Consider the following 18,660-nt stretch of genomic DNA (forward strand, 5'->3'; position numbering starts at 1 on the left):
CAGAGGGACGCAATTTATGCATAGTTCATGATCAAAGTTAGTTAAGGTTTGCTGGTGGATTTGGTGCGATGCAACGTTATCGATATATTGATATATGAAGCAAAAGTATTGTTTGATCAGTACGTAATTACACAATTGGTGAGTAACAGTAGGAGTGCTAAGTTCAAGGATTGTCGTCATTGTTTTCTAGGAAAGCTTTAGTAAAGAAGATTCCTAGCATAAGATTGTTCCCTTCAAGCTCCTTTCTTGACTAAATCAACTAACCAAATGGGATAAGTATTGAATTCACTGCAACTCGGGGGAATCTGATGCAATTGGATGGAGTGTGTTGTTTTTGGAATATCAGAAGTGTAAAAATGAAATGCCTCATAGCATAAAAACAGGAACATACTAGCTAGTACATAGCTGAACAACATGTTTTAGAAAATAATAACCAGATATATGCATCCATACCCTTAAATCCTTGCATGCTGTAGTTAATGCAAATCGGTAATTGCAGCTATAAATTATTTAGTTAAAAAGGAAACCTAAGCAACAAATTAAGAAGGTGTGGAGCAGGAAAACATGTGTCTATTTCCTTTTCCCCACAAAGTTTCTTTTCACCTTGGCACGGCCCTGAACTGGAGACTTATCTTTGGTAGCAACGAATAACATCCCTTTGTTTTCCGCCTTTTTCCCTTCCATTTGCTTGAGTTGGGTTTTATTTGCCTTCTTCTCTAAGCAACACTTGTCTGCATCACATTCCTCTTGAGCATCTTGCTGGAAATCCGGAAAACCATGATTAATCCCAAGATGACTTGGCCCAGAAGACGCATCAGAAGCCATAGAATCATCATCACTTTGATCGTCATCGTCAGCATTCTGTGGATCGGTTTGAATGAGTTGGTGGTCGTTGTCAGCATCATCGCTGTGTCCACCATCATCCATAGGGGACCCAATGTACATGGTCCATCCAGATTCACTGCTGTGACATTCCTCTCCACCGAATGGCTCCATCCTGCGGGTGGGAAGAAGGAGAATGGAGAATGGAGAATGGAGAATGGAGGAGAAAGGGAATGGTAAAGCAAAGAAAGGGTATATGTGTATCTCTTAAATAGGAAATTAAAAATAACAACTAGTGTCCGTTTATGGACACCTGAAAACACCAGCAGTTGAGTTATTCACAGAGAGAGATGGTATGCGATGATGGTTATGTATGTGTAAAAGGTGTGAAAGAAAGCAAAGGTTGGGAATATGTCTTAAATGAGCATAGGGATATGTCTTCTCCACAGAAGACCACCTGGAAGTGCATCTAAAGACCCATTAATTCTCTGACTTACCCAGCACCAGACAGGTAGAAGCTGTCAATGAAAGTGAAATTAGCCTTGAGAGAGCATAAATAGCAGAGTTTTCTTGAATTTGAAAGGACATAGGGGTTGTTCACTCAGTCATTGGGTTCCATAAGGGAGAAGATGCAATCATCATTATTTCTCTGTATACCTCATTAAATAGGAAAGATGGGTTTAAATGCATAATAGGTGGCACAGCCTACAAAAACTGGAGAGAATATAAGACCACTTTGTTTAGCTACCACTCAAGAGGCCTTCTTCATTACCTGATTCAGCTTCCCAACCTTTTATTATCATTCCCTTGTCCTCTCCTATTAAACAAGCGCCACTTTTCCTCTGCTTCAAAATTCTTTCACCTGTCGGGGCTCTCTCAACAACTCATTTTGTTTTCTTTTGTTCAAAATTCTTTTTTCATGCGACAACTTTGTGATGACTAGATTTTTGTGTTGGGTGTGGTAGTAGGCATTGAGGATTGCATGGTTGGATTGAGATGGTCAATCCTAGTTGCTGTTACGAGAAACCACATGCTCCACGTTTTTCGTTCTTCTGCAAACACTGCCCCACCATGAAATGAAAATAAGCATCACGTGAGATTTGTTTTATTAAAAAAACATGAGAAGTTGATAAGCATAATGAAGAAAAAAACTGGGTATGAATAGTTGGGAAGTTGATGGTGGTGGTAAGTTTTGGTTGTTGAAGTTAGATGAGAAGGGAAGAGAGCATAGTTGTGCATGTGCAGTGATAAAGACGTGGAAGGGGTAAAAGAAGCGAAGCAAGAAAAACTGAGTTGTGATAAGTTTGAAAGGCAGTGTAATAGGGTTGGACCACTACCACTTTAGGATGCACTTAGGGTCTTCCCCACCTTAAATATGCAATTCTTATGCTTCAATGCCTAAAATTAATTGCCCCACTTTTTATTCCATTTCTTTCTCTTTTAAATGCCTTGGCCTCTGCTCCCTGCACTTTTCCTTCTTTTCAATCTACACAATCTTTTCAACTTCATTACCTCACAGCTACCCACTGTAGTGTCTTTCACTTTTTTCTTTTTTAATTAGTAAAAGCCCTTTTTATTATTTCTCAGATTTTCAAAAATAAGTCTGGAGGACAAGAATCATCTTTTTATTATTTTCTAATATTTAAAATTAAAATACACCAAAATAATATTTTGCTGTATTTCTTGCTTACGCTCCTCCTCTTCCCTTTCTGGGTCGATTTTTTTTATTGCTTAAATTTTAGATATATTTTAAGCATTACGTTGTCAAAATTTGGTACCATTTGTGTGATATATTGAGTGAACCTCGATTTTTCATTTAAGGTTCAATTTAAAATTTAAGTTTTATCTCCCATTGAAATTGTCTGTATGATTTACTTTATATAAAAACAAGATAACAAAATACTAATAGTTTATTGTATTAAATCTTGAATCAACAATTCACTACTTGAAAATATTAAATACTTTTTAATGGTTTATTATTACGTATACTTTAATCTATGATATATATTATGAAATTTCTTGTTAATAGTATTGTTTTCATCTTATCATGGAGGGACGTAGTTTTGATACTAATTATAGGGAGAGATAACACACATAAATCTCCATAATGGTAAGATGTTACTCTCACATATTTATTTTTGATATCATCTCAAAAGGTTTTTTTACTAATAGAAGTATCTTATGAGTATATAAACTCATTCTATATCTTGTTTTATTCAATGTGTGACTTTTGTTTGTATCCTAACAATATATCTTTTTTTATCCATTTGTGGCGCATTATGATTCACTTTTAGTGTTTTCTCTTCTCTTTTTTGTGTTGCTCTCTCCCATTTTGTCTTTTTCCATCATTTTCACATTTAACACCTCCAAGAATAACCTTCACTCGTTTATAACAAGCGTGCTTCCTTACACTTCAAAGATACTTTGACAATGCTATGAAACAATGAAGGACTTTATGAAACTATGATTTTAATATGATGTAATTTTGTAATGTAATTTTGTTTATTAACCTGACATATATATTACATCGATTATGAAACAATAGATGTAAAAAGACTTATTACATAAGTATAATTTACATCGAATCTAAAATCAATGTAATTATCGATAAAAAACTTATGTAGAATGTTATTTTTGCACTAGTGACTTGATGTTATTGTTTTATTTTTGTCATAAAGTGAAATGTTACAAAATATTATAAAATATAATAAATGATGATTAAAATTTATGGTTTAGTCAAATATGCAAACGTGAATATTTATTAATGGAATAATATTACATATTTGATTGAAAAAAATGTGATGTTCATGCATGGTGATGAAACAACAATATAAATCGATTAACTCAACATACATAATAAATAATACGAGGAAAGAGTGTGGTAATTTGTTCAATTTATGCAATGTAATGATGATGATAATAAGTGTGATGGATTAAAATTAAGTGTTTTTATGTGAATTGTTTAAATATAAGAAAAGTGCATGTCAGTAAAATTGTGAAGCATCTCTATGTGATGATTTTCTTAGAACTTGTACAACATAGACACCAAATTGACAAGGTTGTTGATTCAACCATGAACGACTTCTTTATATACATGGTCTATATGATATTAGAATCAGTTTGCAAAAGTACATGTATATGAAAATATGTCTAATGATAACTTTGTTTATATTTTGGTTCATTTCACACAATTTATAATGATTTTAAAGTTGATTAAAAACAATTAATGGGCAATTTAGTAAAAGATTTCAAAAAATTGCTTCACTTATTGAAAGACACTGTATTAATATTGGTTTAAATTACAAATTAATATTTTATATGTCGGTTGGGTGAGACAAATATTTAAAAAATATAAATAATATGTTTATTTAATTATGGATAACAATTTTTATGACAAACTTTGCAGCTTACTAAGATCTTCCCTGTGTAATAGACTATTTTTTTCAATGTTTTCCTAATAAATATCAGTGGTGACTCAGTTTTTTTTTCTCTTTTGCCGACCTGTCCCAGTTACAATTACAACAACATATACTTGAAAATGGTAAAGTATCGAACACATAACTTACAAAAAGAATATACATATATATATATATATATATATATATTATAATTTTTTTATTTTTCTAAAATTATTTAATCAATATTTAAAATAATAAGAACACGAATGTCGACGTAAATAAAAATGGAAAAGCAATCAAAATTTTATATTAATTAAGTATGAAGGTAAAGATGTAACTTTTAAATAAAAGATAAAATAGTTAAACCATATATATCTCTTACCATTGCGAGTTTTGCTTTAAGATTTAAATATTTTTGTTAAAGAATTATATATGTATGAGATAAGTAATTATATACCATTTGTTTCGGTTGAATTTATCCGAGGATCAATCATAAATGACCATTAACTCCTATCAGTATATTTCATATAATATATAAGTCTCCCAAGCTCAAGCAAGCTTTTTATTGAGCGAGGTGCACATAGATTATTATGAGTTTAAGAGAGGTCGCTCACGTTGTATTTAGGAAGTCTATTTTCGATGCGCTTTAAGTCTTCATTTCTCTCTGCACCGAGCGGCGGACTCTATGAGTTCTCTTTTGAACTTTTTCCTAGGTTGAGTAGTAGGCGCTAGGAGTTCTCTTTGGAATTTTTTCCTAGGTTGAGTAGTAGGCTGATATGAGTTCTTTTTTTAAAATTTTTTTCTAGGTTGAGTAGTAGATGTTAGGAGTTCTCTTTAGAACTTGTTCCTATGCAAGAAATTTTCACTCACGAAAATTATGTGTTAAATAAAATATTCAATATTTTTATTTTTATAATAAAAAGTCATCAGAACCTGATAAGGTTGAACGTTGGTGGTCTAACTGACCAAGCGGTAAGGGAATGAACCTTCCTGTACAGGATATTTTTACTCAAAAAAATATGCGTTAAATAAAATATTCAATATTTAATTTTTATAATGAGAAGAGGTTGAACGTTGGTAGTCCAACTGACCAAGCGTTAAGGGACTGAACATTCCTGTACATGATATTTTTACTCACAAAAATATGCATTAAATAAAATATTCAATGTTTTATTTTTATAATGAGAAGTTATTAGAACCTGATAAGGTTGAACCTTCCTCTGCAAAATATTTTTACTCACAAAAACATGCGTTAAATAAAATATTCAACATTTTATTTTTATAATGAGAAGCTATTAGAACCTGAAAAAGTTGAACATTGGTGGTCCAATCGACCAAGCGGTAAAAGATTGAACCTTCCTGAAAGTTCTCAAAAAAAATATACATGCCTTTATTATGAAATTTTTTGCTCTTGTTGCAAAACCTGGTATTGATCCGAAGTAGCCATGTCGAGACTGAGTGCGCGTCTGGTTCCTCGTGGTTTCATGGGAATGTCGCTCGACCCCACAATGGGTGCCAAATGTTTTGGTTGAATTTGTCTGAGGGGTCAGTCGTCATTCCTTACTCTGCTCTCTTTCGATCGTCCAATCATCTCTGTATTAGAAGTAGACTTTAAGCCTAACTCAACCTTACAAAATCGGCTTTATAAGGTGAGGTTTGCACCTACTTATATATATTATAATTTGGCCTTATCTCTAGTCGATGTGAGACTTCCAACACACCCCCTTCACGCCGTCGAGGTATAGACATCTCGTGCGTGATAGTAGAAATTGGGTGGTCCGCTTAGAACAACTCGCTAGGATAGGCTCTAACCATGGCTATGATACCATGTTAGAAATGGACTTTAAGCCTAACTTAACCCCACAAAACCGGCTTGTAGGGTGAGATTTGCACCTACTTATATATTATAATTTGGCCTTATCTCTAGTCGATGTGAGACTTCCAACACTCCGAGAATGCAATTCACTCCAATGGGTTGTTGATTCGCAAAAGACACTCTGATACTCAAGTCAAATATGTTTCATAAAGAGGTTTCTATTTTCACTGGTACAAATCGGGGAAATGACACCGGTTATTTTCGTTGATAGACACCGGTTCCTGAACCGAGGCATATTCAGACGAAGTAAAAAGTGATAGACTTTATGCCTCGATTGCGGAACGAGGCATAAAATGGTACGCTTAGGCATCGGTTATTAGAACCGAATTTGTTTCTCTACCTCTACTGCCTCCGTTGAAGACTGAACCGAGGCGGTAGGTCTTTTTTTTTTGTGGTCTCATGCCTCTGGTCAAGCTCCCAAACAAACAATTTTTTTTAGTAAAAAGAAAGCAAGTAAACCCGAAGCAGGAAGATGTTGTTCTCAGATAAACACATAAACAAACCAATTCTTTTTTCAATTGATTCCAAAGCTTCGGTCAAAACAAGAGGGAAGATGTTGTTCTCATATAAGAGTAAAATGAAGGTAAAATTTAGGGAAAATTACATGCATCACTCTTACAATATAGTTGTTCAACAAATCAAAACAAAATCAAAACAAGAGGGAAGATGTTGTTCTCAGATTCAATTCAACAAATCAAAACAAAATCTCACAAACGAAATCCAAAACTCTATTCAAACCCAAAGCAGCTCTCCGGCACGGTCACAGCTACCTGAAACCCGAAGCGGCGGAGAGCGACGGAGCGAGAGAGCAAGAGAGCGAGAGCGAGGGGAGGCGAGAGCAAGGGGAGGCGAGAGAGAGGGAGGCGAGACCGAGGGGAGGCGAGAGCGAGGGGAGGCGACCGCAAGGGGAGGCGAGAGCGAGGGAGGCGAGACCGAGGGAGCCGAGAGCGAGGGAGGCGAGACCGAGGGGAGGGAGGCGAGACCGAGGGGAGGCGAGAACGAGGGAGGCGAACGCGAGGGAGCGAGAGAGCGACGGAGGCGAGCGCGAGGGAGGCGAGACCGAGGGGAGGCGAGGAAGCTAGGTTTTCGCGCCGCTGGTTCTATTTCACGCTGAGAAGAAGATGAACATTGAGAGAAACAAATGTTACTGCTTACTGCCCTCCAACACCCGAAAAGTAACGTTATGAAATTTTAAACAGCTTACTGCCTCCAACACCCGAGGCGTAAACAAATGTTACTACCTCGGTCTTCCAACACCCGAGGCATAAACAAACGTTACTGCCTCGGTCAGCATTGTAACCGAGGCGCAAAGAATAGACAAAAATAAAAAAAGCTGCGTCATCACCTCGGTCAGTGTAAAAATACGAATTGCAGGTCTTTTATGCTTCGGTTCTGAGTACAACCGAAGCAGTAGCTGTACATCAGAACAGTTGGGCGGGCGGAGCAGGTATGAAGCAGAGTTTTATGCCTCGGTTTAGCTTAGAACCGAGGCAGTAGCGGGCTTTAGGCATCGGTCTCGGGGCAGCCGAGACATATAGATCTATACACTTCGGTTTCTGTAAAACCGAAGCCTATACGGTGCTTTCTAATCCCTTTATTTTACTAGTGTTTATTAGAATAGATTCTGGTTATTTTACTATATATCAATCTTATATTTATAGGGCTTGTGGTAACCAAGTACATTGATTTATTAACAATTAACACTTATACAATTAAACCCAATAATACCTGTTAAAATACCGGTTAACTGTTCATAAATTATCATAATAGCAATAACATGAAATACAACCAGAAATTTTATAACATGTTTTTAATTCTAATTCAAAAGGATTTTATTAACTGATAAAAAATAGATTTTAATCTAATTTGATTTTATAAAATAAAATTTAAGTTTCTTATATATTATCAAATCGGAGGTAGAAATTTTAAATATTTATTTAATCGTCTCGTATCTGTGTTACGATATATGTTAAGATACGAAGTAATGATTTTATTCAATGAACTGGTTTTGTTGAATCTGGTGAAAAGCACGAATAACAAAAAAAAAAAGTTCAATTCAAACATAGAACACAGGTCATAATCGACAAGATCAAAAGTCAAAACCTTGACGTATATCTGTAAGGCATTTGTGACATTGCAATCAAAGTACAATTGTCCCACTTTAAGCCATTTGCATTAGTGAATATGTGGCATCCAGCTGTAATATGTCCTTCACGAATCATATTCATTAATTATAATATAGAATACAACCATGAAGAACACCTGCCATTGACTTATTGGATATGGATTTTCAACAAAATATATATATATATATATATATATATATATATATATATATAACTTATAACTATTAAAATATTTCGTTTATAGAATTGTTTTTAGTGTCGATTGTATTTTCATTAGAATAAATTAATTATCAACCATTACAAAAGTTATATGCATGATAAATTTATTAAAACGGCTTATTTTATAATTCTCTTTTACGGACATATCTTTTAATAAGTTTAATAATATTTGTTTAATAATTATGATCAGAATTTATATATTTTATTGTTATTATTATAATAAAAAGTGGACACGTATATCTGCCATATATTTTCTCTAAATTTAATTGAAATAAAAAGTTCATGTCATCATATACTAAATATTTAAAATAAATATAGGTAAACATTTTTAAAATAAAACCCTAGAATAAAAATAGAATTAATAAATGTTTTGTTATAAAATATAACAATTTTCCAACTATATTTTATATTCAAATACATTGTTTGATATAGATTTCTGTAAAAAAAATGAAACAGACGAACAATATACATTTTACATTTAACCTTTCATACAATTCATAAGAAACTCAAATTATAAAATTAACGAGTAGTCACAAAAATTTTCGGCTTCATATGAGTTAAGTCGATTTAAAACAAACAACAATTCAATCAAATATTTCAAGTCGATTTAAAGCAATAATTTAATCAAATATATTACAATTCATTCCGACATCTTTATTACAATGTAATCGGCATGCATTATTGCGATATTAAAGTGTTTGAATATAAATAAAAGTAATATGTGTCCTACTCAAAACATAAACATTTTTAGAAATGTGTATATATTTTTCTTTTAATTTTATTTGTAGTATAACGGTTAATTATGATACATCAATCAAAATTAAAACTATGTACCAATTCAACTAAATGTAAAATAAATTTATAATATATATGAAGGAATAAAAATCTTATTTTACAAACAGATTTTATAAAATTAAATTATATCTAAAATTTTATTCTTAATATGATATAGAAGTGATTTTTTTTCCGAAAATTAATTATGTGAAATTGAATTAAATTTAAAATTAATCTCTGTCAGAATTTTTCTTTAACTAAAACTAATCGCAATACTAATCTGTTTAAGGTAGGTAAAATCTGCAAGACGGACTTTTTAATAAATTTTGATCATTAAAGGTATAATAAATTTAATGAAGTCCTTATTGAAAAACTTGTGCAAAACATCCTCAGATACAAATCTCCACTGTTTTTGGACAAAAATATATTACTGAACATAGTGTTGTCAAAAGTTTACAAAGGTGTTTAGATGTGGCTATCATTATAATAAGAATACGTTAAAATATTTTAGAACAATTATTAGATATGGGAATTTGGTCCTTTTACATTATTTAGCACTGATTCATGTAAGTTGGAGTTAAAAAAAGCACAAGCTCAAAAAGCTTCTATTAAAATAATTTACAAACTAAAATATTCACAAAAATTCTATTAATCAAGACCAATTCATAAACATTTTTTTAGATTACTATAATCTAAATATTTTTAATTTGTCAAAAAACTACCTACAAACATTTTAATCAGATTAACATAGACTTATTAAAAAGTTTTAATAAATTTTGTTGCTTACTTATATAGAAAAATCATACAGCAACATATAATTTTAAAATCCTTATAACTGATTAAACATATTTAATTTAACTAAACATATTTTTAAAGTATGAGATAATCATTTAATTTTGTTGTGCGAAAAATTAATCTATGTTTTACTCAAAACTAAATACAATATATTATTTTTTTAAGTTTTTCATGGACTCTCACATGTTCACGTTAAGAAGTGTTAAAATCATTACAAAAAAAAAATCTCACTATTTACAACAAAATTTCAAAAGTAATTGACAAAATTCATAAGTAATACAATTTTACCTATAAATAAATGTGCAAGTAAAGTGATGGTGGCAAATGAGAGTCATGCTCACGTGTCAAAATGTAATGAATCCATATATTGAGGCTGATACAATGAATTCAATTTTTATGTTTTTCCTAAATATAAATATGTTTATTTTTTTAATTATATAATATAAGTAATGTGAAAACAAAAATTCAGGTCAAAGCTTAAATCTAATAAATTTATAGAGTCCAAAAGTGCGGCTAATCAAGAGTGGTTGGATAATTACAGTGATCAAAGCACGCTGTATCGTGATTTTCTGTCCTTAAAAAAACACAGATTAGATGTCCTATTTGCAAACGTCCACCATTTGACGTATGCATGCACCAAATACATCAAATGACCTAAATAAAATAATTCGCGAGAGCATACCATAAGCCATAAATTATAGTTATTTTAGGGTTACTTAATGATTGTCGGTTCCTAGTCTAAAACAAAGTTTTTGAACTATACTTGGAAGTATAGTTTATTATCACTTATAGATTATATTTATATACTAGATTTTTCAATAACTGTACTTTATTATTATTTATAAATTATTGTTCTTTTAATAATTGTAGTGTATTATTTTTTTTTAATATTTTTAGATTTAATTAGTAATTTAGTTTCTATATTTAACTCTATTATTTTGTTTTGATTCTTATATTTATTTTTTATTTAATTGAGTTTTTATTTTGTGAAAAGGCTTAATGTAATTTGGTTTGCAACATGAACACAAAACATAACTAAAACCCTAATGTAGATGATCAGAAACTAGAAATTACATGTATAACTGATTACAGTGAATGATGATTTATCAAGAATGTATTTATAAATAACAAAAAGAGTCATTTAGCCTAATGTATTGTACAGATCTATAAAAATAGGTTGATCAAGTATTCTTAATGTAATTTATTGATTCAAAATCCAATAAATGGTTAAACATCATCGAAATACTAAAAAAAACAATAACTTCAATTAATATACATAGATAAAAGTTCTTTAATTATGAATTAATTAGATAATTACCTTATTTATATCTCTTTGAATATCTTGTCATTATTGTATATATAGTATATACATTTATATCCTCCAACTTGTTTATTATACAACAATATTGAATATCAACACAATTAATAACTTTAAACGAGTTTGTAATCTTAGAATTGATTTGCCTTTTTAATATATTATATCGGGAGTATAAACTAACAAAGAAAAACATTGATTTAGGGTTTGCTTATATAAAAAAAATGAAACCACATAAATTTTCATATTAAATCTGAAATAGAAAACCAAGATTCACATTTAATAACAACTTAATCTTAACTTCACACAAACTAAATTTGTCCGTAATGTACTTTGAACGAATACACAGTATAATAAAGTGGATGGATCTTATCATCAAATTCAACAACTCCACAAAAGTAATAAGATAATCCCTTTGCACCACCTTTATTAAAGTTAGCCATTTCAACCTTGTTTTCGTCTCCAACTTGTGTTTCTCTAGCTTTTCTGTTACTGCAGAAGGATACAACAACCCTAAATTTAAGCCAAAGAAAACAACATTCTCCAAACACTGAAAATGAGTCACGATCAAAACCAGCCTCAAGGTCCTTATGAAGTTCCCCCACCTCCACCTGTAATAATTCTGGAAACGAAATTCAAGGGTGATGGCTTTTGGAGAGGATGGTAACATCATCATTCATATATATTCTTAATTTATCAGTACTTACCTGTTTCAGAATTTAACAGTCATATTTCACTAAATTATTAGTTTTCATTTTTACACAAACCATGAATGTTGTTAAAGTCTGAGTACTCATCATCCCCCTAGTTACATGTTACACATTCATGATATATACTGCTACTAACTTCTGGAATAAAGTTAAACAGTTTCATATATTCCAACAGTATTATTATAAAGCTATAATTACAGAACATGGGTGGTGTGTTCCTTCATGTTTTAAAATCTTTCTTATGACTCTTCGTCACGACGGAGTCAAGCACCGTTGGTTGTCGGAGAATGATGTTTACGACGTTGAAGCAGAGTTTTGAGACAAGGCGAATCAACCGCTTTGTGTCGTTTGTGAGATGTTTCCTAAATTCAAGATTTCTTGGAAGACAAATTACATTTATATTCTTATTAAAAATAAATAAATAAAATAATATGTCAAATAATTTCAATTATCAACGAATAAATTAGGACATATAATTTTCTTAAACATGAACCAGAAACACAATAACAATTACCTAAATTTGATATCACAAAATTAATCATATCTACTCGTCTAATAAAGTATTTATTGTTGGATAAGAACCTTATGATAACTATTTATAATATAAAATATGTTAATGTTGTTTTATAAAAAAATATAAATATATATTTTAAAACTATAGAGATGTAACATGAAGAGTGTAATTTCGTCATAAATTTAATTATTTCGTTCGAATATATATTGGTTATATTATTTTATTTTATTTGTGACTAATATATATTTATTTTACTAAATTTGTTTGCAGTTGTGCTGGAATTTGTTGCTACTGTTGTTTGGACATTTGCTTCTGAGATAATGGGAATACTATGCATAGTACTGCATGTATTATATTTCTGAATAAAAAGTATATGTTTTGTGCGTGTAATATTATAAGGTTTCAATCTCTATGGAATCTACATGTATAATTAAATTTTACTTCTTCTTTTTTAATCTCTATACATTTTATTGTATTCTAAAGCTTCTAATGTATAGTTTTATTAAAAATGAGTGTACTTTTATTTTATTTTTCAAATTTACTGAAATGAATAATTTTTTAAAAATTATATAAATAAGTTAGTCATACTTCTAAAATAGCACCTTAAGATAAAGTCGTGCTTCCCACAATAGTTGTACAGCTAAATAGAAGTTATTGTGTTTTAAATACAGAAACTTTTATTTTCTTACTGAATGGTGAATGAAACATACAAATTCACCTTTTTTATTATTTTAAGAGTTTCTAATTATTTGATTAATAAATTAAAATTTAGGTTTAATTATTTTGAAGGTCCTATTAAATTTTAACAGATAATCTGATATGAAAGAATTTAAAATAAAAGTATATTAAAGTTTGTGTATATAATAAATTTTTTTAAAGATTTAATAAATAAAAATAAAAGATTATTATTTTGCCTTTAATTATAAAAGTAATTTAATATAAAATATAATTTCTCTTCACCGCCATTTCCTCTTCACTGTCAAACCCAGAGCATTTTCTTTCTCCCCATAGTTCCGACGAGACCTTGATGGGTCTTGACCATCAACGGCGTCAACGAGAACCGTCGCTTTATCGCCATTTCTTCTTCACCGCTAGACCCAGAACAAAACATCTTCTTTCTCGTCCACAGTTCTAGTGAGATTCCGATGGACCTTGATCATCAATGACGTCAACGATAAAATGATAATTATTTTTATTCGCTTATTATAAGCATCATTTAGTGATTTTATATGCATCACTTATCATACTTATTATTATCTTAGTAGTTTTATGTTTTTAAAATATTGTAATGCTCTTTCTGTATTTTCAAATTTTGTTGTCAATTTTTTTTAACATCTTTTAAATCTTACTTTTTTTTTTCTGACGTTACATTTTATTATAAAGATCATTAGATTTAACATTTAATCCTTCTAAAGTTTGTCGTAGATTTCTTTAAAATTGCTTTTATAGAAAAATTTGTAGAAATTGTCAAAAATAAGTTTTATGATTGGTTGTGGAAGATTATTTGTTATTCATTCTATATATGGTTGATGGTCTGGACAATAACAACTACATCTATAAAGATAACTCATTCGGGATTTGAGAGATGAAGAATCAGGAACAACAATTACATAGAGGAGTTTTAAAGGTGAACACTCAATAAAAGGATTTGATTTACAAGCTTAGTAACAAAATTAGTTTAGAGCTACCTCTTATTAGAAATAGAGTGTACTTGTGCCAATTTCTAAAAAATGCCTATTTTCTTTTTTGAGGCACATCTTCTATGGAATATGAGTACAAGAAGTTTCACGACAAATACAAAATCACTTTTAGTTTGCAAAACATTAATTATTTTGATATAACATTTTTATTATATTAGAAGATATACGATATCAATGAGATTTGAGTTCAACCATATAAGTGATTGACATCATTTTTAACTCAAAATCTTAAGGTAATGAATTAATGGATCTTCATTTTCATATACTACTCTACTTTATCATTTTTATCCAATGTAAGACTTGATTCATACTCGAAATTATAACCAAGGAAGGTGTTGGGTTAGGTTTCTAATTATGTGTCTTAAGAAAAAAGAAAGTTTAAAATTATCAAGTTCCTTAATTAAGTCAAGTGAAAATGAATATTTATAGGATAAGAAATATGTTTGTTTTCATAGCATTTGGGAAAGAGAGAAAATAGAAAGATGTTCCTTTTAAAATGATGAATTTGAGAAATGATAAATTAAAATATAAAATTACTATTTTGTTTTATAAAAAAATTGATATATTATTATTATTATTTATTATCAAAATATATATATATATATATAAACCCAAGGAAGTGGTTGTGTAACCGGTTCCTTCCCTCCCATGCCCATATACATCTAATATAGTCATGGATATGGAATCCCTCAACTTGGAAGGCATGTTCTTCACCAATGAGCAATGCATGTGAAAGGGACATTATGATAACATGTTATCTGCATAAATCTTTTCAACTTGATATAATGGAATTAATGTTGTATTTCACAAATCATCATTCATACCTGTGAATTCGTCCATACACTAAATCCAAATCATCATATATGCGAACACAGTCATAATAAAATTATTAACCACTGGTCAAGTTAAATAGGGAGAGACAATAGAATGGAAAAGAAAAGAGGACAATAAACTTTAGCACATGTAATGAAAGAATGATTGTAAAATTATTATTTTTGTGGCTTTCATTGATATAAACATTTTTTTCCTATATAAAGCACACAGACTAAATCAACAGAGTAGTTTTTATGAATTTAATGAAATTTTAAAACTTATTTTTATAATTTTGCTTGTTAGAATAAGCTGTAATAAAATAGATAAATGGTGCAATTTGCTTATTGATTAAAACCAAACATTATCATTATTAAAAGAAAACAAATAATTATTAAACAATCTGGTTATATGTGAAAAACTTTCAATTCGCCAAGAGCCACAGCTCCATCATGAATTGGAATGATTTAATAAAAGGTGTATGATCATTTTATAAATTTACAATACTTACCTTAAAAACCATTTCTCATATAATTTTTCATTTATTCACAATAAAAACTTTACATACCATCCTATAAAAACTAAAGTGAACAAAATTATATGTATAGAAAGGGGAAAAAAAATGCATGAAGATTATATATTATAAAAACATGAAATATTTCACTGAAAAAAATATCATAAAATGTTATTTTCACAATTAAGATTGCATTATATACATATACTTTTATATATGTAATATTATACATTTTAATTGTAACACAAGTAAATTTAATTATTGTCAACGAATTAGTGATTGTTTAAGAATAAGAAAGATTAGCTAGTAACAGTTCTGTATAGCAAAAACATTTCATACTTTTTTTAATCTTTTTAGGAATACTTTTGGGGGTTCAGGATATCCAATATTATATTCATTTTTAGGCCAATTTCTTTTCACATGTTCATTGAGTCAATGAAAGGCGTCTCAATGCCCATTTTCCTCATTTAAGACAACTTTATATAACAGAATAAAATATGTGATCTAAAAATTCATTCAATCTCACAAGAGATAAAAATTATCTTTTCATTTATATATATTATATTATATTTTATCATTAATTTGTAATGCACACGAGACTTGCAAACAATAATTTTTCATTACAAATAATTAGATTTATCTAATTTTGATAAGTTAATCAAATCAACTCGATGTTGAATTCTTTATCAATAAAACTAATAAATAATTATTTTTAATCTAAATTAAAGTGTTTTAATTTAATATTTTATAATTAACACAAAATTATATGTGACCAATTTATATGTTGAATTAATTTTACAAATAATTGATTAATACATTTATATATATTAAAAATAATTAGATTTATCATTATTTCACGTAACAAAAGCAAACAAAATAAAAGAAAGACATTAATACATAAACTCACTATAAGTAGCTACATAACTATCTTTCTTTAACAAACTATTAGATACATTTTTTTTCTTATAACACCAATAAATTTTTCTCTTTATGAAGACGTTTGGTCTTACTCTCAACAACTATAATTCATAAGAATAATTAAATTTTGTTTGTGTTAACAAAAGTTTTCCTAAAAATATTTATATAATTTTTCCTCTTAGAAATCAAGAAACTAAACTAAAACATAATTACTTTCCCAGGTTGGAGAATTAAAAAAAAAATTCTCTACCAAAGGTCTTCTAATAAATGTAGATACATTATAATATCACATTCGGTGTGATGTAATATTTAAAAAAAAAAGAGTTTAATACCTTCTTTTAGTTCTCTTATTATAGTTTTTTTCTTTAATTTGATTTCATAATTTGTAACGTTCATTTTGGATTTTTTTTTTAAAAACAAGTTAATATAATTTTTCTGTTAAATCAATGGGAGGGATAGTTCAACAATAACACAAAACATAAATAATAAATTATGAGTTAAAATTGATTTATATACTAAAATGAGATATAAAATGTCATTATAATACATAAGTTAGGTGAAAAATATGACTTAGTTAGAAAAATAAAAGCAAATTAAGAAGCTCATAAAACAAGATGAGAAAATTAAAAAATATTATTTATAACAACAATGGAAACTGAAATGGTAATGAGAAAGAATGAAGAAGGTGTGAGAGATGCAATAACAGAAAGGAAGAACTCACTGGTTGTGAGTGGAAGGGAGAGGCTTGGCCAAATGCGTTGGGTGGTTTTCTCCAGCTACGATTACCAAAATGTTAGGTCCTTCTTCAATTTCTGCCACTGCTACTGTTGCTGTTACTCCTCTTCTCAGGTTCATCTCAGCCTCTCTTTCAGAATCAGACCTTCGACACCGCGAACACACCACCACCAACAACGCCAAACCAATCACTCCAAAAATCGGTGCAAGACCACCGTACAGAAACGAAGCCGAAGAGTTCCACCATTCGTACCTCCCGGTTTCATTGTTAGCCATCGTCTCGTTCATTTTATCACTCAATCCTCAAACATTTTTCGCACACAAATAGAGATTCAACAGCAGTTATATTCTATATATATCTACTCAACCAGACTCTGTTTTTTCTACACAACTCAACCAAACTTCTAAGTTCTATCTTTAACTTTTTTTTCTTGTTACTGCTCTGGAACTAATTGAGGGGTTTTTTTATAGGTGGTTATGGACACCCATTATTTAATTTCAACCTAGGGTTCGAATTTGGAAACTTATTTTTACGTTCTTCAAAGACTGTGTATGGATTATTATTATTATTATTATTTAAATCTATGGAATAATAGAATCTTCATATAGTTTATTTATAATTTTTTGTTCCACAAAATTTTGGCGCGACTTTATGGGGAAAATAAAGGTTATGAAAATAAAATAAATCCCTTTAAAATTAAATATTGATATTTTTCTTCTTTTTATTTATAAATTGGGTGATGATGGTGGCCGCGTGGTTTTTGCCTTATCATAAATCCAAAAGTCGTTGATTTGAACATTGGATTGGTCACAGATAAATCATGAAAAATATGGTTTTGTGGTAAGGATAAATTTAAGCATTTATTTTAATTTCTTAACGTTGTCCATTCAGAAAATGGATTCTTGCGAAATTCCAAAACGAAAACTGTGTGTGTATATATATCACTCAATTTTATGTTACCTAGATTTAATCACACACACATTGTTTCATTACATGAAAATGATGTTATTTTTTAAATTGAGAGGTTTAGTAGATCATTAAAATATGTGAAAAGAAAAATCTTGAGTGATAAATTTCACAAAAAAAAAAATACTGATAGTGTTAAATGGTGTAAAAGGCATAATTAAATTAAATATATCATATATTTAACATCTAATGAAATAAAGAGGTAGAAAAAAAATATAATAAGTGTAAAGAATTTTTACAATAACTAATTTATAAATAATTGCTTAATGGAAAAAAAAAGTTCCAGTAAAAGTGGAAATTGCTGTACTAAAATTCTTTGCGGTGAGATTCACACATTTTATAGAGTTGTTAGAAAACTGAAGCTATCATATATTCTTTTTCACTTCGATCTATTCTTCCATTTCAATTACCGTTAACGAGTCATGTTCTTATCCCAATTAGATTTGTAGTGAAATTAAGTTTTGGAG

The 18,660-nt window shown here is 29.6% G+C and overlaps 2 protein-coding genes across 3 annotated transcripts; both read right to left on the reverse strand.

Annotated features, from left to right (window-relative positions):
- Nucleotides 1-570: 570 nt before the first annotated feature.
- LOC108340928 (protein SOB FIVE-LIKE 1) lies at nt 571-996 on the reverse strand. The gene has a single exon (XM_052871637.1). It carries the CDS (start codon nt 994-996, stop codon nt 571-573), a length of 426 nt encoding a protein of 141 aa, XP_052727597.1.
- Nucleotides 997-11,858: 10,862 nt separating this feature from the next.
- Nucleotides 11,859-17,712, reverse strand: LOC128194208 (protein GLUTAMINE DUMPER 5-like). Of its 2 annotated transcripts, none has more exons than XM_052869133.1 (2): nt 17,213-17,703; nt 11,859-11,947 (listed from the first exon to the last, which is right to left on the reverse strand). In XM_052869133.1, the coding sequence occupies exons 1-2, from the start codon at nt 17,512-17,514 to the stop codon at nt 11,914-11,916; spliced, it is 336 nt and encodes a 111-aa protein (XP_052725093.1). In that variant the 5' UTR covers nt 17,515-17,703; the 3' UTR covers nt 11,859-11,913. The 2 variants fall into 2 exon arrangements, with proteins under 2 accessions (XP_052725093.1, XP_052725092.1); XM_052869132.1 differs by lacking the exon at nt 11,859-11,947 and adding an exon at nt 13,508-13,700 and having other exon boundaries at nt 17,213-17,712.
- Between the last annotated feature and the right edge of the window lie 948 nt (nt 17,713-18,660).

This window comes from Vigna angularis, chromosome 1 (assembly GCF_016808095.1).
Source record: "Vigna angularis cultivar LongXiaoDou No.4 chromosome 1, ASM1680809v1, whole genome shotgun sequence".
NCBI lineage: Eukaryota > Viridiplantae > Streptophyta > Magnoliopsida > Fabales > Fabaceae > Vigna > Vigna angularis.

Coding starts and splice junctions, on each gene's coding strand:
- LOC108340928 (XM_052871637.1), bottom strand. CDS start 996: ATGGAGCCATTCGGTGGAGAGGAATGTCACAGCAGTGAATCTGGATGG.
- LOC128194208 (XM_052869132.1), bottom strand. CDS start 17,514: ATGAACGAGACGATGGCTAACAATGAAACCGGGAGGTACGAATGGTGG. Junction 13,701..17,212: donor CTCCCTTCCACTCACAACCA/GTGAGTTCTTCC, acceptor TTGATGATCAAG/GTCCATCGGAATCTCACTAG.